This window comes from Protopterus annectens, chromosome 9.part0 (genome assembly GCF_019279795.1).
Source record: "Protopterus annectens isolate FY-2018-M chromosome 9.part0, PAN1.0, whole genome shotgun sequence".
NCBI lineage: Eukaryota > Metazoa > Chordata > Ceratodontiformes > Protopteridae > Protopterus > Protopterus annectens.
Window position 1 is genome coordinate 317,848,985 of NC_056743.1, and position 26,206 is coordinate 317,875,190.

General features: G+C 41.1%; 1 protein-coding gene across 1 annotated transcript in view; it reads left to right on the forward strand.

The window, feature by feature from the left end:
• ANKFY1 (ankyrin repeat and FYVE domain containing 1) overlaps nucleotides 1–26,206 on the forward strand; it is a 1,799,901-nt gene that overhangs the window by 1,265,564 nt on the left and 508,131 nt on the right. The window contains exon 22 of the mRNA XM_044082101.1: nucleotides 9,163–9,339. Within this exon, the coding sequence (XP_043938036.1) occupies nucleotides 9,163–9,339 (177 nt within the window). The remainder of the gene's footprint in view (nucleotides 1–9,162; nucleotides 9,340–26,206) is intronic.

A 26,206-nucleotide genomic window follows, 5' to 3' on the forward strand; every position in this document is an offset into this window, starting at 1 on the left:
AAGAAGGAATCCCTCTCCCCCTTGGGATCTGACTATGGTCCTTATAGGGCTAACTCAGATGCCCTTTGAACCAGCGAACAAATGCGATATGAAGTTTCTCTCTTGGAAAACAATCTTTTTAGTTGCAGTCACTTCAGCAAAAAAGAATCTCTGAGCTGCAAGCCTTATTGGCTAAGCCTCCTTATATTGCCTTCCATAAGGATGGGGCATCCCTTCGGACCAACCCTTCCTTTATACTGAAAGTGGCTACAGAAACTAACATTAACCAGTCCAAACAGTTACCAGTTTTCTTTCCTAACATTGCTAGTAAGCCTAGATATATGCTGGAACACCTTGATATTCAGACAGTTACATTTTTATCTTCAAAGAATAAAACAGTACGGAAAGTATGATCAGGTGTTTGTATTATTTTCCCCTATCCGTTTAGGTCAGGCAGTTTCCAAAATTACTCTGGCCAAATGGATTACTGATTGTATTTCGCTTATTTATTCTCAAAAGGGTCTGGACTTTCTCGTCCTCCTAGAACTCATTCCACTAGATCTGTGGCTGCTTCATCTGCCTTTTTTCCAAGAACGTCCATTGACGACATCTGCATTGCAGCCACTTGGTCAGTGACTCGTAACTTTGTTTTACATTACAAATTAGATATGGTCTCCAGCAACAGAGCTTCCATTGGTTAGACAGTACTCTGACATGTCCTTCCTTGAGGGCCTCCTGAGCGTTACATAGCTGGGGACTCTGACCTGTACATGAGGAAAAATGAAGAGGGCAACATCAGATTTAGAAGTTATGTATTTACCATAACTTGGCATCTGTGTTGTCCATTTTCATTCTTCCTGACCTTCCCTCCCAGCCATCCCCTGGTCCTGCCTCTCCTAGAAGGATCTCTGGATAATATTGGTACTGGAACCATCATGTTCCTGGTTTGAGCCTCATTCTTGTTTTTGTCTCTTCTGTCTCTATGGCAGCAAACTCTATCTGAGGAGTTGGGAATGGAATACAGCATTATGGACAGAGGGACAAGCTTGACTTCAGGATCAGAAGTCTTGTAAATGTGGCCGAGTCGGATCCTATGATCGAATCCTTGACCCATTTGTGAGAAAGAGTGGAAATGGACAACACAGATGTCAAGTTATGGAAAGTACATAACTTTTAAATAGTCAAAGTGGTATAATTTTTTTTGTAATAAGAGGAGGATGTAGTATACTTTTAAAGTAGAGTTGCGTTGGATGCAAATCAGTCTGGCAGAGAAATTCTTGGCACTTGAAATAAACTTTCAGCAGGCAGTGTGCCTGCCTAATGTTTCCTCATTTCTAAAGTGTTAATCCTTCCCCTGGTGTTAGTCTACTAATGTCTGTGTCTGGAATATTAGAACTTGAGTGTGGAAAATCTGCCATAAGTTACACTGCCCATATCTTTGATCTTGTGTCTGATTACTACTTTGTATTTGCAGCTTAATGAACACATGGTTTCAGGGCCCATTATCCTCCTGCTCAGTCTTCTTTGTCATTTCTCTCTGGTTTGGTTTTCCTCCTGCATTGTCTGCTGTCACCTCAGACTACAGTAACCATCTGTACATGCATATGTATGCTTGTTCCAGTTCATACAATGATATTGACCCTTCCTGGTAATGATGTACTCCTTCCATTTTCTGTTACAGCAGTTCTCTGATTGCTGCAGTCTCCATTTGCCTGTTCTGTGGCTCCAAGCTAGTTGGTTAACACTACATTACTGGTTCACCAATAAAAGTGATGGTTTGCCAAACTGTCTCCCATATACAAAATTATTTATTTATTCTGTTCAGCATTTTTAGTCAGTGAATTTTGGAAGAATGTGGGCTCTTACTTTCTAGGCTTCTTAAATGAGGCTCTGTCTTCCATGAAGTGAGCTACGGTGGGCAAAATCTGTTTACTAGTACATGTTGCTAAGATAAGGATACATATACTTTACTGATGATGGTATAATCAAAACTGGATTCAGTGTATAGATTTACTTAGATCCTGTAGTAGTCCAAAGCACTGTTTTAGCAAGCTTGTGGAACTGTGAGATAAAATTTCCCTTTGTACTCAAGGTTATGTGATGTCAGATTTGGTATATTTAGGGATGCAAGGGAGTTCCACCTTCCAAAAAGCTTGTTTAATTTTATTGTTGACTTTGCCCATAGTTGACTTTATTTATTTACAGTTCATTTTTATTTAGTACAAACCTTGTGCAGACACGTTTGATACTGTATCCTTAGTGCATTTCCTGTCCTGATTGTTATTTTGAAGGATGATGTGATGGTTATTGAGCAGCAACTCAGTCTCCCAAGACAGTACATTGTAGCTGCAGGGCATAGTTTGTTGGGTGGTAGAGTGTGACATATTCAGAGGTTAAGTCATAAATCTCTATGCAGAGTTCAATGACTAGACATTAATCTACTCAGTTAATGACATGTCTGGTTTACCGATTAGAAGAGAGCGGTTGATATGAACAACTCTGGATCATCAATCAAGAAGTAAACTGAAGTCAAATGGGATTTGGCCTTCATCATTCTCAACTAGAAAAGATAATTTATAGTTGGGAGGCTCAGCACAGTCAAACTGCGCTTCTTAGGTAGTATGTTCAGGCAGAGCCCCTTCAGAAGCATTTAATTTAGTTGTCATCAGTTGTTAATTTGTCTATGACTTTTTGTCAGTATTGGATTTTATTTCTTCATTTTAATTTTGAGCACTTGTTAACCAGGTAAACCCACTGGATACAGGTGTCCCTTTTTAGGGATGACCCAGGAGCACTGTCTGGTCACGTGACTTGCTCAAAGTCACACAGCAGACAAATGGAAGATGATACAATCGACTGCTGTACCTTTGACTTCAAGCAGCAGCTCTTTTGCTTTAACTGCTAGACTAGGCAGAAGCACATACCATTGCAGATAAAACCAAACAAAAAGCACATATGCAAATTGTTGTAGCAGATCACAGGAATTACTGTAATTTCAGTGAATTTAATGAATATACTCTGCCTTCTTGATTCTAACACAAAAAGTGCTGCAGAAAGCCAAGGAGCAAAATTTTATTCCAGTAGTCCCATCATGACACGGGGACAGCCCTGGTTCACCTTAATTCATCATATGCTGTATTTTCCTCCTATCCCTGTGCCTCTCAACAGCAAGGCTTAGTTCTTCACCCAGCTGTAAAAACATGAATCTTCTTGATTGGAAGATCTGCAGCTGTCTACTAATATCTCTTTTCAGACACCTTCAGAGGGAACTCACAAGATATTATACAAAAAAATCTTTCTTGGTCAAGTGAGAATGGTTTCAGTATGAGGTAGGCCATTGATAGGTGGATTCGCAACCAAGCCACTGCTGAGATTGTTAGACTGGCCGAATCTCCTTTGGGGAATGTATTGATTTTAATCCTCATTGTTGCACCTTCCTACAATCCTACCAAAAAAAAAAAAAAACTTGTCCCTTGAAGGAGTCTTGGCAGAAGACTGACCACAGTACTCTCTTTTTTTCAGTCTGGTATTTGGATTTCATGACTGAGAAACTATGCTCACTTATACCCACTTTATCTACCATTGCACTGGTCTTAAAATTCCTTTTCTTGAACACACTTATTAACCAGTTCATTTAATTTAGAAGGATTTCTGAATAGCTGGCCTTGTTCATAGGTTCATAGGTAAGTACTAGGCTGTTTGCCCAGGGGCATTTATAAACCTAGCCAGAAAGTGTTGGCTTTTGCCACCCCCTTAGATTAGTTCCCTGTGCCTCTGTCCAGCAGAGCCATCAGTTCCCTGCGCCACTGTCCAGCAGAGCCATTAGTTCCCTGTGCCACTGTCCAGCAGAGCCAGTGCAATGATCCCCATGGTAAATTTTCTGTTTCCCATCAACCTGTCAATGTTTCTCTTGAAGAGTGTTAGTGAGGGGTTCTGCCTGATGTATATTGGAATCCTGTTCCAAAGCATGGGGAGTCTCTGGGATATATATAGGTTTATATCTCTAGAGCGTGTGGCTCTCTGGGATTTGTTTTTTTTTAGGTGGAGCATGTCCATAAATTCTGGGTTTGGACATGGCCTTGTATGTCAGGCAGAGATCATCTTTGAGTAAGCGGTATGCAACTGAGTACAGCTGGAGTTTCTTGAGTCGGGCTGCATAGGGCATCTGTTTGAGGCCAGTAATCCTCTTGGTGAGGTACTTTTGTGGCCTTTCCAGCTGTTGCAGGTGTCTTGTAAGGTACATCCCAAATGGGGCGTTGTATTCTATGATGGGTCTAATGAGTGATGAGTAGAGAGGCACAATAACCTCTTTTGTTCTAGATGCGAACCCTTTTGTGATTAGGTGGGCCACATAGAAGGATTTTCTAACCACCTTGGCAATTTGTGGAGCGGGATAACTGTTGCTGTGCACCACTCTATGGGTACGTAGCCTGTAGAGAGGTTGAGTTTGAACAGTGTGTTTAGGTGAGGGGTTAGTTCATTTTGGAGCTCTTGTAAGACACAGCCTGGGACCCCGTCCGGTCCCATTGAAGCTGTTTCTGGCTTTGCATAGGGCTGTTTTAACCTGTGCATCGGTGATTGACGGGGCCCTAAATACTTCTGGTGTGCTTATGGGCCCTTTAGGGGGTGAGAGGGGGGGTGAAGTTTGCACTAAACCTGTCTGCCATATCAATGTTTGCAATATCAGTCGGTTCAGTGCATTTTGTGCCATTCTGCATTAACTCAGAGCAGAACTGAGAGTTTCCACTTAGGTTCTTGGCATAGCTAAAGAATGCTTTGTGGTTATCTTTGGAGTCATTGGCAATTTTTCTTTCGAAACTAGCCTTGGATAATTTAATGAGGGATCGTAGTTTCTTGCTGATACTGATCAGGGATGTCTTTCCTTCTTGGGAATTTACTCTTTTCTGTACTAGTTTCCTCCTTCTGTTGTATAGCTTGTTTATGGCAGGGGTCCACCAGACTGGTTTCCTTTTCTTGGAGGAGTGAGTCTTGGTTTTACTTGGGATAGCACGTTCCATGCATTCCTGCAGATGCTCATAGAGTGCCTTTGTAAAGGTTTCAGCAGCTTGGACAGCATTGTCCTTTAGCATGGGGGCTGTGAACCTTTCCACCTTGGTCGTAAGTAATGTAAAGTTTGCTTTTGAAAAGTTTTTCATGGTGGTTTCCTTGATTGGGGGTGGGGGCAGAATGTGGATATCCAGAGTGATTTGTCTATGATCTGATCTAACCAGCGAGGGGTTGACCTCCGGTGTGGAACACTGGTCGCCCATGTTGGTGATGACCAGGTCCAATATGTTGTTCCCCCTGGTGGAGGTGTTGACCATTTGATCCAGGGCGTTCGAGTTTATAAATTCTAGGAAGCCTTGGGCAAGGGATTTAGTACTTGAGTAGTTCTCCCAGTTTATGTTTGGGTAATTGAAATCATCCAGTATTAAAGTGTTTGGTAGGACCTTCATATTTCCCAGTGTCTCCAGAAATGCGGAATGGGGGTCCTGGGCCATGGTGGGTGATCTGTAGCAAGCTACAATTTGGATTGCAGTTTTGCCCATTGTTAGTTGCACATGGATGATCTCTGATGCATTGTGCTGCGCCACTAACCTGGAGGTGTGGGTATCCTTGATGAATATGGATACACCCCCGCCTTTTGTGTTTCCGTCCTGGTTCTGTGGCTGAAAGGTATGGTATGAGTTATAGCCTAGTAGTGCTGGGGTGCTCTCAGGAGCCTTAAACCAGGTTTCTGTTACTGCACAGATGTCGATGTTCTCCATACTGAGGAGTGCCTCGAGTGCATGCATTTTGAGATTTAGACTTCTGGCGTTGAGTAGCATTACCCTCAGTTTTTGGTTACGTGTGCTATTTATGGTGGTGGGTTTGTCTTTTGAGCCTTGCCTAAAAAAGACACTATGGGGGCGGCAAGAGCCTTGGCCAGTATTCGAAAGCCTAAGGGTGACAGGTGCAAGCCATCTCTTGCGAAGCAATGTGGCTTGTCGAGCATGTCATCCCAGGCAGACAGATACTGGATCCCCTTTCAATGACACCAGAAACTTAGCCAATTGTTGAAATTGATAATTTTTTCTTTATACTGTGGCATTATTCTTGGTGAGGGCAGGATGCTACTCAGGGTCAGGGTCATACCGGCCTGGGCTACATGATCAGAGAGCTCTTCCATGTCTCTCTTCATGTAGTCCAGAGAGGTACGTCTCAGGTCATTTACACTAACATGGACAGTGACAGAGTTGTATTTGTACTTGTTCTGGAGTGACCTGAGTGCTTGTGTTATGTGGCGGATCCTGGCACCTGACAGGCAGTTAACTGTAACCTTCTTGTCCAGCCTAGTTAGTGGGACATCAGTATGCCTGACTATAGAGTCGCCTATTACTAGTGTGTTGGGTAGAGCCCCAGATTAAATCCATTTTTCATGTCTAAGGTAGACTCACTCTCATTGAGTCTGTCAGTTCACCTACCATGTTTCTTTTAACAGGAATGCAGATGTTAAAGAAGGTTGTGCACCACAGCTATCCACTGACTGTGTGGACATTATACAGACTGGAAGCACTTTGGAATTTCATCGTGTACAACACAAAAACGTTTCTTTCACGTGACTCCACCAAGAAAGAGAGAAACAAATTAATGTCACTTAGCAGGGCTGCTTCTGTGTGTGTGTGTATATATATATATATATATATATATATATATATATATATATATATATATATTATTTTTATTTAAAAAATGCCCAGTGTGGAAGGTAACTGGAGTAACTGAATTAACAAGATTTTGTTTTATTCTGTCGTGGTTTTGTCAGTTATTCCAGTTACCTTCCACACTGGGCATTTTTGGATATTCTTCATTCATGGGTCTGTTTGAACTAGTTGGAATGTTCTATTATTATTTTTATTTATTTATTTGCATTTGTTGACCGGGAGAGTCCAATGGGTCGGAGCAACCCATTTTCAGTGGAGGCCTGGGGAGAAAAGCTCCACAAGCAGTTACGTTCATAGTGAGAGAGATTATGTATTTTGCAAAATAATAATAAGCCAGAGGCTTTCATGCATAACATTCATTGCAAAAGGTATAGAGGTTACATATTAGATGGGAAAAATTATCTTATGAAAAAACAGTTTTTAAACATTAAATAATCCTGGCTAAGATAGTACATTTTGGATAGGAATTTATTTTTGAAGATTTAATTTGAAGCATTTAAACATTGCTAGTAAAGCTAACACAGAGGTTACTTAGAAAGTTCCATTTTTAAAAGCATTTGCAGGAAAAAGCTTGTGTAACATGAGTATGTTAGAGAGTAAGGGATAAGAGTCGAAAATCGAAAGTTGTACAGTAGGATAGTGAACTAATCTGATATCCTTATAAGAGGGGTATAGGATTTAAGAGTTGGGGGGTGCTTAGGAGCATGAGAAGCACATTCCCATTTGGAGGATAGATTAGAGTGCAGGTGGGATTTGAAGTTATTGTTTGGTATACTGTGTAGTGGAGAGAGAAGAGTTCCACAGTTTAGATATAAATATATATATATATATATATATATATATATATATATATATATATATATATATATATATATACACACACACACACACACACATTTTTTTTTTAATAGGAATTCTGAGTGTATTGTGTTTGGCTTTTATGTGCACTATGTCTGGAGGTGCTGCACATGAACTGAATCCTTTCAGTGGCTAAAAGTATTTTGTCAAACTGTCTTGCCTTTTTATATCACCATTTGTTCTGACAGGTGTGACAAGACATTTATTGACATAATTAGAATACAGTGAAATGGAACTGGAGTGGAAGCCATTTTTGCTGTATTTAAAAAAAAATCAACTTGAGTTATGCATGAGACTGTGACATTAACTAGAGTACACTCTAGGGGCAAGAAAGGCTTAAATGTGACAGATGTGCAGGAGAGCCTTTCCTTGTGCCCATTACACTACATAGCTAGGTGACTACTGCTCAAGAGTCTGACTTTAAACTGCTTCAAGAGTTTTTCTCAAAGAAGGGTAGTAGGTTCATAATGAACCACTTAATAGTAGGTCTTCATGGAAGAGACTATAGCAGTAGAGGGGCTATACACACTTTGGCCTTAACCTCCTTTGCTTACAGTTCTTTTTCAGCTTTATTTACTTGTTTATAGTGGTTGGGCCTAGCTGTTATTGTGTTTTCTTTCAAATTTTGTTGGGTGAAGTCTGAAATGATGAGAGTACATCCTCGGTTTTATGTGGATGCATACCATGGAACAGAAGAAATGGAATATTGAGATTGTCATAGTGGTGTGGAGAATAAACCTATTTGTAGAAGAATCAGGTTAATAAAATGACTAGTGTCACTAAACAGAAGATAATTTGTTCTTTTATTGCAAAAATGTTTTGCTCCAAGGCCTAGTGAAATGATTGGTTTCACCCAGATGTACATTCCACATGGATTCATAGGTAAATAGTATGCTATAAGTTTGCAGATTATTTCAAGCCTAGCCAATGGCTAGAGGTCAGAATCAAACCTTGTACCTTTAAATGTGAGGTAAAGACCTTAACCATTATGCCAACCCCTCCTGCTGTTGTCTTAACTAACCTTTCAAGTAGTTAGTCCCAATAAAAGTTATGGCTACGTGATTTTATTTATTTAACTTTGATAAACAGTTTGTGAATCTGTATGAAGACCGTTTTCAGCCACAACCCTGGCCAAGAGATTTTAAAAGCTTTTTAAAACATTTAGAAAACAGACCTTGCATGTTGTACATTACATTTTAAACCAACAGTTTGCATTCACATTATGTACATTAATTGCAGAAGTCACTAGATCATCCCACTTAACACTTTAGCAAATTGATCTTTAAAGATCATGACCGGGCTAGAAGGAGAAATGCTGTAATTGTAGTCATTTTAGAGTAGCCTTCCAAGCATATCTTTGAGGAGTGGGAAGAAATAATTTTCGTCCATGCATCCATAGTAACTATATCACCGTTATATTTGCTTCGACTGGACTACTCTTACCTAATTAATTATAGTAGGTTTTGGTACCAGTTTGAAACACTTGTCTTAATTATCAGCGTAAAATGTTAAAAAGTACTGCAGTGATTTATTTTACAGGATATGACTGAAAGGCATTTAATTTTCACACAGTGAAGAGACCATATTTTTATGACATTAAATCTGGTATTTTTTTTTTCAGGTCGACAACAAGGGTAGAAACTTCCTTCACATTGCTGTTCAGAATTCTGATATTGAGAGTGTCTTGTTCCTCATCAGTGTGCAGGCCAATGTGAATTCAAGAGTCCAAGATGCAGCAAAGCTGACCCCATTACACTTGGCTGTGCAGGCTGGCTCAGAGATCATCGTGCGTAATCTGGTATGCAGTGAAGTTCACTGATGCACAATTGTCTGCTTTCAATTTTAGATGAAGTTTTAGTTGATTTATCAGTTTCAGGTGTTGCTGAGAGCATACTTTTCCTATAGTGCAGCACACAGTACTTGTTGACTCTTTGCAGACATTTACTGTCTTATAGCTGATGCACGTTCATCATTATGATAACTACTGCAGTAACCTTTAACCTGCTTCCAAAGCTTCAAGGGCAACTTACATTCACCCAAACAGTTATTCACCTCTAGCTGAGCTGACAAAAGAGTGGATTGGGCACCAAACTCTTCAAACCTTTCCTGCCACAGAAGAGCACCCTTGCAGTCTTTCGAGGACTGACTGTCATCTAACACTTCCCATTACTGTGAAGAACACAAAAAGAAGTAGGCAGCCAGCAATACCACAGATCCGGGTATAATAGAAAACTCTCCTTTAATAAAATTAAGTGCTTTCGTCAGACACTTCTGACTTCATCAGAATACAATTTCAACACTATAAAAAGTACTTAAATAACCTGCCCCAACACACACATTACTTGCATCATTTCCTCCCAAAGAAATTTAAAAGTACATTGCATAACATTAGTAAAAACAATTGACCAATATCTGCACCACTCCAAGGCATTGCCCAATTCATATAAAATACAGGGATTTTAATTTTAACAATGCAATAATACTGACCCTGTCGTTGAGACCAGGTCTAGCATTGGCATTAAGTTTGATTTGCCATTTAGTTCAAGTAATTCTAAGAAATCGTCCAAAGGGCCACCCCTAAACCCAAGGTCGGCATGGTCAATGGCACAAAACTTGAACTTGTGCATAGGAAACATTTCATTATGCTTATACAGTGCATTTTTGTTATTTTTGTGCCTAATTTCATATTCATGTTCATACACTCTTTGCTTAAGAGCCCTCTTAGTTTTTCCAACATAAAATCCATCACAGGAGTCGCATAAAGCAACATAAACTGCCCCTTTTGAAAAACAATGGTATCTTTTCTTTGGGTAAATCAGCCCATAGTTCTTAATATAAACCTCTCTTCTGTCTACAATAGAAGCACATTGTGCACACCTGCCACATTTAAAACACCCCCCATTTTTTTACAGACATCTTATTTCTTTCCAAAAGGCCCTTAAAACAAGTGTCTTTTTGTAAACCACAACTGCTTTGTCACCAAGTACCCCAAAACTTTCCTCATCCATAGCAAAAATTGCCCAAAACTTTTCAATTATTTTCCTGATATCATAAACGTTGAGTGTAAAAGGTATAATTAAGGCCCTAGAGTACCTGTCTCTGTTGTCAACATAGGGGCTCCAACAGTCTCAGTACTACTAAATAGAGGTTTGACTATATAACCGGTGTGCCTTTTTTGTTTAACTTCATTTTCAGTTGTGTTAATAAACCGAGGGGGATACCCTGTTTTTAATAACATACCCTTTAGTGTCTCACATTTCTTCTGAAAATCCTCATCCTCTGAAACCATCCTGGCAAACCTGACATATTGGCCCTTAACTAGGGCTTTTTTCTGATGTTCAGGGTACCAGCTTTCAAAATACAATAATGCATTAGAATATGTAGGTTTTCTATAAAGCTAAGAGATAAATACCTTGTTCGTATAGTCTTTTTTTAATAGTGACATACAAAAAGTTCAGGCTATGCTTATCCTTAGTCATAGTAAATGTAATAAAGTCTGTAGTCGCATTAATATAGGCCACAAAATCATCCAGCTTTTCATCACCACCTTTCCAAAACATTACTATATCATCTAGATAGCGCCCATACAAAACCCAGCATTTTCTATATTCTGAATTCATAAGAAATTGATCCTCCCAGTACGACAACACTATGTTTGCAAAGATTGGAGCGCAGCATGCACCCATAGCAACTCCCTGTCTTTGTTTGAAAATGTGGCCATCAAAACTAAGAAAGTTGTTGTCCAGAATTAATTGCATGCACATTCTCAGGGTCAAAATTGTCCCATGGTCCCAATCATTATTGAAACATAAGTATTCATAAAACCATTCAAGCCCTTCTTCGTGAGGTATCACAGAAAAAAGGTGCTTGATGTTTAAGGTAACCATGATTAACCCATCGTCATACATATCTGGATTTATTTTTATCAAGAAATACTCTTATAACCCACTTCCTTCCATCCAACACATTCTTGACCTTCCCATCTATGTATTTAGCTATGCCAAAGGTTTGAGGCCTTGTCATCAACTATAGGTCATAGGGGTGGGTTGTAAATAGATTTATGTATTTTTGGGATCCCAAAAAGAGTAGTAATCCTGGGGCACTTTTGTTCTAAAAACCTGTGTACTTCTAAACTAATGTTTCCGTTTTTAACAATAGTTAATCTAAAGTAAGATCTATATTCCTGTAGGCTATGTTCATTTCATTGACAGAAGTCACAGCATAGTTTCACTGTATAACAAATCAAATATTTTGCTGTCATAATTTGAGGTGTTCATTATGACAAGACCTCTGACCTTGTTGGGTTTCATTAACCTAATGTCCTGGTTACTAATAATATCCTGAAAAAGTGACCATTCCATATGGTTCAAGTTATTAGCAACAACTTTTTTTTGGTGTCTTAAGAAATTCAATAATTTCATTTTCACACACGGCTTCAAATAATGAAGTCAAGGAATGAACTGGTGGAATAAATGTACTGGGCCTGTGTGGTAATTGTGAAACAACTGTTTGGTTATTGTTATTAAAAAAACAGGGCCAAATTCAATTTCCTACTGAACAGTTTTAAATTCAAAATTGTGTCAACTAAATTGGCGTTTCTAGCTGGGACAAAGTTCAAGCTTTTTAGTAACAGGAGTAACAGCTAGAGTTCGTCTTCTGGTAGCGTGAGAGCTACACAACAAGGTAGACCCGGAAACGGGAGTGTGTGTTCAGCGTTTCTTTCAACAGAGCAATGGCTAAAAAATTAAGTACTGTTGGGTGACAACAGAGACAGACCTGACGTTGTTTTCTAGTTTTTAAATCAACCAACCCTTTGTCAACAGTCTTAAAAATTTTAAAAAAGTAATTCTTTTTACTTTTAAATAATAAATCGTTTTTCATACTAGCTTCAGTTTTGTCAGTATCTCTTAAAAGCATAGACATTTTTCTGTTATTGTCACTAATAAGTATTTTTAACAGTTCACAATCTTGCCTGTTGAAAAAGGGAATAAAGTCCGTGTGCAACTGTGAATGTTTGATAAGTCCCATTGGAAATTTCCAAAGTCTGAGCCCTTTAGGCACTTGCTCCTAATTCTCACATTCCTGCAAGTACGAATTCTCCAGTTGAAGCTTCTTGTACGTATAAGTCCTGAAAGGACTTAAGTTGCAAATCAAATGTCCCGACCATTTCATCAGGTCTGTCTATGTTGTCACCCAACAATACTCCATTTTTTAGCCATTGCTCTGTTGAAAGAAACGCTGAACACACACTCCTGTTTCCAGGTCTACCTTGTTGTATAGTTCTCGCGCTACCAGAAGACGAACTTGAGCTGTTACTCCTGTTACTAAAAGGCTTGAACTTTGTCCCAGCTAGAAACGCCAATTTAGTTGAGACAATTTTGAATTTAAAACTGTTCAGTAGGAAATTGAATTTGGCCCTGTTTTTTTAAGAACAATAACCAAACATTTGTTTCACATTTACCACACAGGCCCAGTACATTTATTCCACCAGTTCATCCCTTGACTTCATTATTTGAAGCTATGTGTGAAAATGAAATTAGGGAATTTCTTGGATACCAAAAACAAGGGGTTGCTAATAACTTGAACCATATGGAGTGGTCACTTTTTCAGGATATTATTAGTAACCAGGACAATTAGGTTAATGAAACCCAAGCAGGGCGGAGGTCTTGTCATAATGAACACCTCAGATTATGACAGCAAAATATTTGATTTGTTGTACAGTGAAACTTGTGTCGAGACTTCTGTCAATGAAATGAACATAGCCTACAGGAATATAGATCTTACTTTAGATGAACTATTGTTAAACGGACAAATTAGTTTAGAGGTACACAGGTTTTTAGAACAGAAGTGCCCTAGGATTCCTACTCTTTTCGGGATCCCAAAAATACATAAATTTATTTACAACCCACCCCTACAACTTATAGTTGATGCCAAGGCCTCTAAAACCTTTGGCATAGCTAAATACATAGATGGGAAGGTCAAGAATGTGTTGGATGGAAGGAAGTGGGTTATAAGAGATTCATGGGATTTCTTGATAAAAAATAAAACCAGATATGTATGAAGATGGGTTAATCATGGTTACCTTGGACATCAAGGACCTTTTTTTTGTGATACCTCACAAAGAAGGGCTTGAATGGCTTTATGAATACTTAGGTTTCAATACTGATTGGGACCATGGGACAATTTTGACCCTGAGAATGTGCATGCAACTAATTTTGGACAACTTTCTTAGTTTTGATGGCCAAATTTTCAAACAAAGACAGGGAGTTGCTATAGGTGCATGCTGCGCTCCAATATTTGCAAACGTAGTGTTGTTGTACTGAGTTCTCCCATTTGATTCTCAGCTTGGGTTGGGAGTGCCTTCTGTGTGGAGTCTGCATGTCCTCCCCGCGGTCGAGTGGGTGTTCAAAAGACATGCGTTGAATGGGCATGCCTTCGTTGAAGGTTGGGCATCGGGCTGGCATCTCGACACCATAAAAACCAACTGCCACTCATTAGCGGACCGGAGTTCCGCTGTGGCGAGCCCTAACCAGGAAAAGCTGAAAGACAAACAAAAACAGTGTTGTAGTGCTGGGAGGATCAATTCCTTATGAATTCAGAATATAAAAAATGCTGCGTTTTAAATATGCGCTATCTAGATGATGTAATGTTTTGGAAAGGTGGTGATGAAAAGTTGGATGATTTTGTGGCCTATATTAATACGACTACAGACTTTCTTAAATTTACTTTGACTAAGGATAAGCATAGCCTGAATTTTTTGGATGTCACTATTAAAAAAAATCTACGAACAAGGTATTTATCTCTCAGCTTTATAGAAAACCTACATATTCTAATGCATTACTGCATTTTGAAAGCTGGCACCCTGAACATCAGAAAAAAGCCCTAGCTAAGGGCCAATTTGTCAGGGTTGCCAGGATGGTTTCAGAGGATGAAAATTTTCAGAAGGAATGTGAGACACTAAAGGTTGTTATTAAAAAGAGGGTATCTCCCTCGGTTTATTAACACGATTGAAAATGAAGTTAAACAAAAAAGGCACACCGGTTATATAGTCAAACTTCTATTTAGTAATATTGAGACTGTTGGAGCCCCCCATGTTGACAACCGAAACAAGTACTCTAGGGCCTTAATTATACCTTTTACACTCAACTTTGATGATATTAGGAAAATAATTTGAAAGGTTTTGGTCAATTTTTGCTATGGATGAGGAAAGTTTTGGGGTACTTGGTGACAAACCAGTTGTGGTTTACAAAAAAAAGACACTTGTTTGAAGGGCCTTTCGGAAAAAATAAGATGTCTGTAAAAATGGGGGGTGTTTTAAATGTGGCTGGGTGTGCACAATGTGCTTCTATTGTAGACAGAGGAGAGGTTTATATTAAGAACTATGAGTTAATTTACCCAAAGAAAAGATACCATTGTTTTTCAAAAAGGGTAGTTTACATTGCTTTATGTGACTCCTGTGATGGATTTTATGATGGAAAAACTAAGAGGGCTCTTAAGCAAAGAGTGTATGAACATGAATATGAAATTAGGCACAAAAATAACACAAATGTGTTGTATAAGCATATTGAAATGTTTCCTATGCACAAGTTCAAGTTATGTGCCATTGACCATGCTGACCTTGGGTTTAGGGTTGGCCCTTTGGATTATTTCTTAGAATTACTTGAACTAAAATGGCAAATCAAATTTAATGCCAATACTAGACCTGGTCTCAACAACAGGGTCAGTATTATGGCATTATTAAAATTAAAATCCCTGTATTTTATATGAATTGTTGGGCACTGCCTTGGAGTGGTGCAGGTATTTGTCAATTGTTTAAAATGTTATGTAATGTACTTTTACATTTCTTTGGGAGGAAATGATGTAAGTAATTTGCGTGTTGAGGCGGGTTATTTAAGCACTTTTTATAGTGATGAAATTGTATTCTGAAGAAGTCAGAAGTGTCTGGCAAAAGCGCTTAATTTTATTAAAGGAGAGTTTTCTATTATACCTGGATCTGTGGTATTGCTGGCTGCCTACTTCTTTGTGTTCTTCATAGTTTTTTGTTTTGGATTGCTGACTTTCTATTACTGGCAGACAAGTTCTTTTTTGGGGGGATTTCCACTCTTACATTTTATGACAGAAACTGAACTTTTTTCTTTGAAACTATAAATTTTAAGCTAGGAAATGGTGTCTATTCATTGCCACATGACTTTTAGTAACTTTTAAACAGGAACTCTTTGTGGAAAAAAGTGAAAACTAATTTAAAACTTTTTCTGAGGTAGAAGTTGTATAATTTTCCTTTTGGAGGGCTGGATTGAGTGTCTGAAGTGTGTTTTAACTGTGTTTTTGGTGGAAAAGGTACATTTTTTCATTGTTTACCTGTATTACTGACTGATGCTTCCCCTGGAATCGGGCACCTTTTTCAACTTTGTTGTGAAACAGCATACAGTAAATAGCCTTTTCCACCCCAGCAGGCTGCTGAAGTGCCTCAGCCACAAATGGGTGACATCTGCAAGTAATTTCCGTAGAAGATAGAATCTTGATATGGTTTAGGCACCTGTTTTCTGAGGACATGCAGCAGGTATTAAAGAAGGCAAGAAAATGTGATATTAGGAAATCATGTAATACTAATAAGTAGAAAAGATTTTCTAGTTGGTTCCAAAATAGGAATTGGCACACTCTCAAGGCTAGTCTAGTCTGTCTCTGGTTTTACATTATTTGTGTGAGTTACTATCCTCTGGCTTGTCTTACTCCTCGGTTAAGTTTCATTTCAGTACGTCTGCCCATGGATCATCCTCTTTCAATGCAATGTCATGTGAAAATATATATGAAAAGAATGCTGCATACCAATCCTCCTAGACAACAGATGTCTTCTTTTAGGGAATCTTCATTTTGTTTTAGAAAAACTAACTCTTGCTCATTTTGAACCAGCTCATAGGACTGAATTGAGGATCTTAATATAGAAAACAGTTTTAATGATTGCTCAGATTTCTGCAGTAAGAGTATTTGAGTTGCAAGCTGATGGTCTTCATGTTTCACTGTTGCAGTCATCACCTGTGGGTTATCCATGTTGTGGTAGCCCTCGGCCGGCCTGAATACCAGAGTCATTGTTTTTTTGCGTTGGCTGCAGTCGCCTGTAGTTTGATATCGGGTCGTCAGTGCTATAAAGCAAGGCAGCCGACGTCATTACATCAGTTTTTCTTGCCATGAAACCAGTAGCAGAATCAGTTTGCATGAGTGCCGATCAGTCACTACCAGAGTTTGAATTTCAACTGAAAACGTCTAAAGCTAAGTAGCCCATTGGAGACCCTTTTTTCTTGCACTAACTGATGTCCAAAAAAGTTAACAATTTTCTCGCCTGTGGAAAGCAGATCCCACACTGAGACTTCCATTCTTACTGCTTCACTTTTTTAGGCCCAGACTACGACATCCCCCGTTGCCGGTTTTGTGCCTTCTTTAATGCAAGAACCATTCGCCATAGAGCTCTTTTTGTAGACAGTTATTTTCATGTTCCGTCTTCACATTCCAAAATGGCATCCATCAACTAACAATCCGTGGACATTCCAAAAAAACGCAGAGATAAAGATAGAGACAGACCACACAAGGCTAAGCCTTCTAGCGACTCTACCTCTAAGTAGGTCGTCCGTTCACCGAAATTCATTGAGGCGCTTTCGCATCCCCTCACACCCGATTCAGTATCTACGGAGGCCTCTACCGAGACCCTTTAGGAAAAATCTTCGTCTTCTGAGCCTTTGGCTGTCTCTGCCTCAGTTGGGTCCAGAGCTGCGATGCAGGCACCTGCGTCTGAGGATGCCTTTCACACTACCGAATCTAGACAAAAAATGACGTCTTGTCATCCGACTACCGTTTCTCTCAGACAGATGGATTCTCTCAGGCCTAGAAGCCAGGTCACTCCTAGAAAATCTGCTTCTAGCCACCATCTTGCTCCTGCTCCACCACCGCAAGCACAAATGCTTAAAATGGCGGAGGATCTCATCTCCTTTACCCGGGGTAGTCAGGCCACAACTTCTAAAAGGAAAAGGCACCCTTCTCCAGAAACTATGACAGAACAGGATTCTGAGGAATCTGACTATTCAAATTTTGAAGAGGAGGAACAGCAACCTCTGACTGCTTATGAGGATTCAGATGCAGAGGAATCCATGCCTTCTGCCTCCCCTCCAGAGGACCTTTTCCTCTGGGGAAAGCCTTCACACCTTCAGGGAACATTTCCAGTGGGAATCTCAAGACTTCCCCAGTCTAAGAAAAGACTTGGTGAGTTTCTGGACCTGCCCCAGCACAAACCCCTGGCCAACCCCCCTATTTTAGAAGTGGTGGATGATGTTTTCTCTGAATCCAGCTTAGCCACTGACGCCCTCCGACCTGCTCCAAGTAAACTTGACAGGTATTACAGAGTACCAGATTCTCACAAATACCTGTACAGAAATCCTGCTGCAGATCGAGAGGTCATTATCCAGGGACCTAAAGGAGCTTAGACTAGTTTTGCCAAGAATCCTATTCCTTCTGACAAAGATTCCAGAGCTCTGGACAGATGGGGTAAAAAAAAGTATACACCTATGCTACCTTAGCTATCAGAGCACACAACTGTCAGTTCCATATGTTAAATTATCAACAACACACTTTGGAACTATTAAAACAAAAGATTTCTACCTTTCCTGATGGTGCCAATTCAGAATGCTTGTCAAGTGGCCAAACACTCATTACACAGTGGATATGATGCCCTACAAGCCTCTAGGAAGGCAGCAGTGTCGGGATCTGTCATTAGAAGACATGCATGGCTGAAGGAACAACATCTCCCTGATCATGTCAAGTCTAAACTAATTGATGCACCCTTGGATAAGGACCGCTTGTTTGGAGTAAAAGCAGAAGAGGTGCTTAAAAAGATGGGAGACAAAGTAAAATCTATGCAAATAGTCAAAGATTTCTTTTAGGTTCAACCTCCCAGGTTCAGCAGGAACTTTCCCTTTAAGCACTGGTCCTTCCCTGCACCTAGCAGAGAGGGCCAAGGTAAGCCCGGCAGGGACAAGACCATCCAGGCCCCTATCCCAGGGAAAGCAGAGAATCAAACAGTGGACCACTACCGCCCCAAAGGCAGGGAGTTCTAATCCATCCCTCTATGGCAAAAACTCCCAATGACTCCCCCTCCCCCCTTTGCCTTTCCCTTCACTCACCAAAAGCTAGGAGGAAGGCTCTCTCTCTTCAAAGAAAATTGGCTTTTTGTAGCAAAGGACCAATGGGTCTTAAAGATCATTTTTCAAGGATACAAATGCTCTTTCAGCAAGCTCCCAATTCCAAGAGGGTATCCAGACTTACCTCCAGATCAGTGGGCAGAGGCATTAAAACAGGTCCAAACTCTCATATCCCAGGAGACAGTAGAACCTGTCCCCTGAGATTAAACAGGCAAAGGCTTTTATTGCAGACTATTCCTTGATACCATAAAAGAGGGCACTTTGCGCCCCATCCTGGATCTATCCATTCAGAGCACATCCCTGGTGGTCCCCAGATTCAGAATGCTATCTTTGCAGCAACTGCTGCCTGTGCTGACAAAACAAATGCCTGGCTAGTGACCCTAGACCTAAGAGATGCCTACCTCCATATCCCTATAAGGGAATCTGGCAGGAAATTCCTGTGCTTCAGAGCAGGATCACAACACTTTCAGTTTTCTAAGCTGCCCTTTGGCTTATCTACTGCACCCAGAGTATTCACCAAATGCTTAGCCCCAGCCATAGCTTTTTGCAGACAAAGAAGTACAGATTTACTCTTACCTGGACGACTGCCTCATTCAGGCAGAGTGCAAAGAAAAGCTGCTCCAGGACCTTCTCTTTGTCATATCCCTCCCAACATCCCTAGGGTTCACCGTCAACGAGAAGGAATCAAAGCAAACACCCTCCAGGAAGATCATTTTCTTGGGAGCACTGCTACACACAGCATCCCAAATGGCCTTCCTATCCCCAGAAAAGCAGAGCTTCCTGCCTCTCTACTTTACCCAGCTGGCTTCCAGAGGGTCACATCACTGCGAGAAAGTTCCTGCAAGCCCTGGGCTACATGGCATCTTGCATCCTTCTAATTCCTCTGGCCAGGCTTCACCTGAGAAAATTTCAGTGGTATCTAAAGAACCTTTGGTGTCAGCACTCTGTCTCTAGAGACCTCTCTCCCTTTGATTCCCTGTATAAGGGCCGAGTTCTTCTGGTGGTCAGGGGCCTGTGCCAAGAACAAGGGTCTTCCCTTCATCCTCCGCCCTACCGGCCAGACCATCACCACTGACGCCTCAGACATTGCTTGGGGCACTCACCTAGCTGGCAGGTGCACCCAAGGTCTTTGGGATGCCCAGCACCTTCCCTTACACATCAGTCGGAAAGAAATTATGGTGGTACAAAAGGCTCTGACATCCTTTAAACCCCATCTCAGGCCAGAAATTCTCCTTATAAAAACAGACAACACCACAGTAATGTGATGTATCAACAAACAGGGGGGACCCAATATTACCATCTGTGCAGGCTAGCCATGAACCTCTGGCTGACAGCTGCCCCCATGGGTCTACACCTAATTGCCCAATACCTATGACACCCTGGCAGACCACCTAATCAGAAACTTACTGGACCTCCACAGAAAAATCGTTCTGCAAGTCACTCAGGAGTGGGGGTCTCCAGAGGTGGATCTCTTTGCTTCGCACCTCAACCACCAGCTGCAACAATTCTGTACCAGAGAATATCACCTCCTAGCATGGAAGGTGGATGCCTGGACCTTCCCCTGGAACTCCCTCTTTGTGTACACGTTCCCTCCTCTGCCTCTTATTCCCAAGGTACTGATCAGAATAAGGGAGGAGAGACTAAAGGCCATCCTCATTGCTCCAGATTGGCTCAGACGGCATTGGTACCCCTTACTGCGCAGCCTGCAACTTGCAGACTCTCAATCTTTCAGCATGGCTAATACTTTAAAAGCAAACAAGAGGTCCCTGTTAAGTAAGCAGGTCCTAGACATCATCACAGAGGAGGCCAGAAGGCCAAGCACCAGAACATCTTATGCAGGGAAATGGAAAAGACTCTGCTCAGGAGCCAGTCCAGAGGGGCCAGTACCTCACATCCTTCCATCCCTCTTATCTTGGATTACCTAGCCGAGTTACTCGAAATTGGCCTCTCCTTCTCTTCTATTAAAGTCCATGCCTCATCCATTTCAGCCTATTACGATTCAGACCTACCCCTCTTCTCTCATCCTTTGATTAAGCAATTCCTCAGAGGGGCATCTAATATCAAACCTCTCAGAAGGACTCCCACGCCAGCCTGGGACCTGAATTATGTTTTAGAAAAACTAGCCTTACCTTCTTTCGAACCTGCTGCTTCAACAGAATTGAAATAACTCTCCTGGAAGACTGCCTTCCTACAAACTATCACCTCAACCAGAAGGGTTTCAGGACTTCAGGCACTCAAGGCTGTTGACCCCTTAATCATTTTCCATGCAGACAAGGTCTCCCTGAGGACTAACACCTCCTTTATGCCCAAGGTGGTATCTGATATGACCTTCAACCAGGCCCATACACCTACCCACCTTCTTTCCCAACCCTCAAAACAAGGGGTAAAGAATTCTGCACTCGCTAGACATGCACAGACAGCTCAGATACTATCTGGACTGTACTAAATCCTTCAGAAAAACAGACCAGCTGCATGTCAGCTTTGTCCCAGGGGCAGAGGGTAAGCCCATTTCCAAGCAAACCATTTCCAAATGGATATGACACTGTATCCATTTCTGCTGCAGCCTACATGAGAACCCCCCCCCCCCAAGTCTATTCTTACCCATTCCACTAGGGCAGCCTCCACTTCCACAGCCTTCCTCGGAGGAGTCCCCACTAGGGGCATCTTGGAAGCTGCCACCTGGACCTCTGTCCATACCTTTACAAAGCATTACCACTTACTTCTTTTTTCTAAGTTTAGGGCAGGTTTTGCCTATGCAGTTCTGCAGGGCTTGCTGACCCATGTCTAGGGCTCTAATCTATCCTTCCACCCCTTTCCTCAGCTTTGGGAATCCTCCCACAGGTGATGACTGCAACAGTGAAACATGAAGACCATAGTACAGTTGAGTACACTTACTATAAATGTAGATGTTCAAGTGTATTCACTGTTTCAGTCCTGGTTTTCCTCCCTCCATCCCCCTTATATCCTCTTTCCGTAGGGGGTCATAAGCTTCCCACGGTGGCTTTTAGCCACCAGGACCACTTTACCTTATTTCCTAGTGCTTTTGATGATTTAGGACAAGAAAAACTGATGTATTGATGTCGGCTGCATTGCTTTATAGCACCGACGACCTGGCATCAGATTATAGGCAATGCATAAAAACATTGACTCTGGTATTCGGGCCGGCCGAGGGCTACCACAGCAGGGATAACCCACAGGTGATGACTGCAACAGTGAATACACTCAAACATCTACATTTATGGTAAGTGTACACAACTAGACTTTTATAGTGGTTCAGCCTTCTCTCTTCTTCCACAAAGATAGGATTTCTTTGAGAACTAATCCTTCGTGGTATCCAAGTTTGCTGTAAGCCAAGCTGTTCATCTCAGTGTCTTTTTTCAAGAACCTAAAAAAGAGGGAGAAAAGCTTACTCCACACCATATATTTCCACAGACACCTCTGGTACTGTCTTGCAAAACAAAAATCTTTTAAAAACTCTACAGTCAGTTGTTTAATTCTTGTGTAGGCAAGATAAAAAGGAGCAACCTGTGTCAAAGCAAACTATTTCCAAGTGGTTGTCTTATGCTATTACCTTTTCGTATAGCCAGCACAACAAGGTAATGCCGGGCAGGGTCAGGGTTTATTTTACCAGGATCATGAAATCATCCATGGCTTTCTGGAAAGGGTTGGTGTAGAATAGTGTGTGTGTGTGTGTTGTACCTTGAAGTGTTTCAAGGACAGCACATGCATATAAATAGCAATCACGTGCTAGCTTCAGTGCCATTTTGAGAGTGCAGCCAGAGAGTGAGCATGTATGAGTGTAATAGCTAGTTTGTTTATAAGTTCATCTAAGTTAAAGTTAAGTCTCAATTTTGATGTGTTTGTACATAATAAAGCTGCTTGAGCAGAACCCACGCATGCTCGTCTGTTTTATCCTGACTGGACAAGTGACATGGCATCAGAACCGGGATTCCAAAGACTGCTTTTCAGAGATATGAGATGCTAAGTTAATAGTGAAGGTAAACTAAGTGAACTGAGCACAAAAAGGGTGAACAAATGTAATGAAAACTTGCACAAACGATTTATTTATTTAAAAAAAAAAAAAAAAAAAAAGTAAAATGGAGGTTTACAAGGGCACAAACCACATTATTAAACAAGCGAGAGGCACAAAAAGTTTATTAATTAAATGAAATGTTTAAAATTAAGATATTTGATAAAACGATCATCAGAAAAGCACATACAAGGTTTTGAATTATCTCAGAATTGCAAAACAATCATGTTTAAAGTAAAATGGACATGTTTAGAACAAGACTAGCACAAGAAAAGTATAATGGGCATGAAAAAAAGATTAAATGAGCAAAACAAATGTAATAAAGGGCAAAAAAGACATAGTAAACATAAATAAAGCAAGGCAACTGCATGTTTTTTGGCAGACTGCTGTGTTTTGGCATAAACTACTAATTTGCATTGATTGAAGCTATCAAGGGTATAACAAGAGATGTCCTTCTATTCCTATGTTGCAGTATTCATACTGTGGGATTTCTAGCCCTCAGGTGATCTGACGTCGGGTCCTATACAAAAGCTTAAGCCTTGCTGCGGTAGGTGTGTGGGATGTCACATGTAGGTCCATAAAACAGGAACTGTAGATGTGACATCTGCACGCACAGACCTCAGAACTTTTCAGCTGCAGACGACATACGCTTCAATCCGCTCCTTAGTCCGAAGACTCAAAAAAGATAAGTACCCCATTGGGGTTTTCGTTTTTCTTACTACTTGAGCTTGGTTGCTGTAGGTTTTGTTTCTGCTATTTAGCCGATGTCTGAGAAAAAGAGCAAATGTAATTGGGGGTGTCAGATATCGCATAAGGATTCACACGACAAGTGCATGTTTTGCTTAGGAGAGGAGCACGACCATAAGGCCTGCTCTATTTGTCAGTCATTCGTACCAAAAACCCTTCGCAGCAGTCTGGCAACTTTACATTTGTATCTTGAGAATCGAAGATTGAAACGCCTTGCTAGCAGAATGGAACCCGATTCAGTCTCCCAATCTGAACAACTGAGGAAGAAGGCCAAAGTTTCCAGGCCTACTCCCTTTGCCACTCCACCGTCGGACGTCCTGCTGACTACCTATTTAAGGGCCAAGGGACAGACGATTCTTCAGTCAGCTTCGACAGATGCTCTGGAAGAGGCCGTTACTACGGCTACAGAGAGCACGTCAGCGGAGCTGACCCAGACCCCAGCCTCAACCGACGTTGAGGGGGGACCAGTATTTGGTTGGCCGACTGAGACTCCTTCTGTTCCAGCCCATACCTCATTTCCTAGGCCAACTCCTAAGTCAACCACAACAAAGAAAAATAAAAAAAACAAATACTTGAGCCCCATGCCTCAAGCTAGTCCAGATTGGCAGACGTTCACCAATTCCTTGATGCAGGCCTTTATGTTCCTTAGTCCTACAGGTCCTGCACCTACAGACATTCCAGAGCTGAGCCCTAGGCCAGCCTCTGCTTCTTCCCTCCCTTTAATCACTACTCAGAAGGGAGAAGAAGAACCTGAACAGTACGATTCCTCTTCTGAGGAATCTGTGTGTGTCTAAAATTGCTTCTACTGTGGACTATTACTCCCCAGATGAAGACTGTATTGAGGATGATTCTCCTCCAGAGGATATTTCCTTTGTGGAGACCATCACAAAAATGAAAGAGTACTTTAAGTGGGATACTACCTTGATGACAGACACCCAGAAAAGATATTTTTGAGCTTCTGCAGTTAGAATCTCTCCCCCCCCCTCAGTTATTCCACCAGTTCTACCAGCCTTTCTGGATGCCTTTAATTCTGCCTCCAAGAATCCAGATTCTCAATCACCTGCCCCCAAAAGGCCAGATAGATTTTATAAAGTTCCAGATGATCAGAAGTTTATAGTGAAACCTCCCATGGCTGACCCTGCAGTCATTGCTTTGTCCCCCGACAGACTAACTAGGCAATTACCCTCTGCTTCCCTTTTTCCCACAGACAAGGATAACAAAACAAGACAGTCTCTCCCTAGCAACTAATTCATTGGAATACTTCCTTCCCCACTGTTATCTCTCTTCCTACTACCTCTGAATTCTTCTAAACTACATAATAACTGTTCCTAATCTCCTTACTTATTTTTCACATTTGGTTTTTTTTTTTTTGCTGTTTGCTTTTATGTCTGAGTGTTTAAATTTTTTAGTTTCTCTAAATTTTTGATAGTTTTTTATCACTGTTAGTTATTAGTGTTAATGGAGCTTTTCTCCTCGGGCCTCTGCTGAAAATGGACATGTATCCAGCCAGACTAGCCCGGTTAACAAATGTAAAATAAAAATAAATAAAAAATAAATAAATAAAAACCATAGACAAAATGGGTAAAAAAGTATATACCTCCTCCCCTTTTATTTAGGGGTATAAATTACCAAACACACATGGTAAAATATGCATTAGACCTTGTTTCCCAGGCCTCCACCTTCCTAGCCTCTACCCCGGACTGTCCCACAAATAATGACATTGCATCTGAACTGTCTTTAGCTACTCAAGTAGCCAGACACTCTATTAAGTGCAGTTATGATGCAGCAGAAGCATCAGCCACATCTGTTGCATCTGCATCTGTCTTACGTAGGTATTTCTGGCAACGTCTCCATCCTCTACCGGAGGTCTTTAAATCCAAGATAATGAATGCTCCTCTAGACCACAATCTCTTATTTGGTAAGAATTCAGCAGAACTTTTCAAAAATTTACAAGAGAAAAGTAAAGAGCTTCAAGACATCAAGCACTTGCTGGTGTCCCCCTTCCCCAGATACTACAGGAACTACCCTGCAAGACGACTTTTGTAAGAAGAACTCCATCTACATCTCATCCTTCCTCCTGTAGACCTCGTAAAGGGTCCAGGAGATTGCCTTACTCCAGACCTCCTAATTCCCAGGGACCTGCCAAGCAGCCTTTTCCTGACTGAAGAGGTTCCACTTCATTATGACTGCCTGGATCAGCTCCTTCTTTCTGCCCGCCTTACGCATTGCCTCCCCTTCTGGAAAACAATTACCTCGGATACTTGGGTGCTTGCCATCATCCAAAAAGGATATTTCCTATTCTGGAAGGAAAAACCAAAGCCAAAAAGAATTCAATTTCCTCCAGGAGACAAGCTACATTTATTCCTTCTCATATTGAAAGATCTCCTGACTCTAGGAACTATAGAGCCTGTTCCCTCAGGACAGGAAGGAAAAGGCTTCTATTCCCACCTTTTCCTAGTCCCCAAAAGATGGCCCTTGGAGGCCAATCCTAGACTTATCTGAACCTGTTCGTAAAAGTTCCGTCCTGCAGGATGCTCTTCCTACAAACATTGCTGTCCCTCATGCCACCCAAAGCCTTCATGGTCACTCTGGATCTAAAGGATGCCTACCTGCACATCCCTATCGGACACTCCCACAGGAAGTTTCTGCGCTTCACTGGACATTTTTCACACTTTAAGTTTACAGCCTTGCACTTTGGCTTG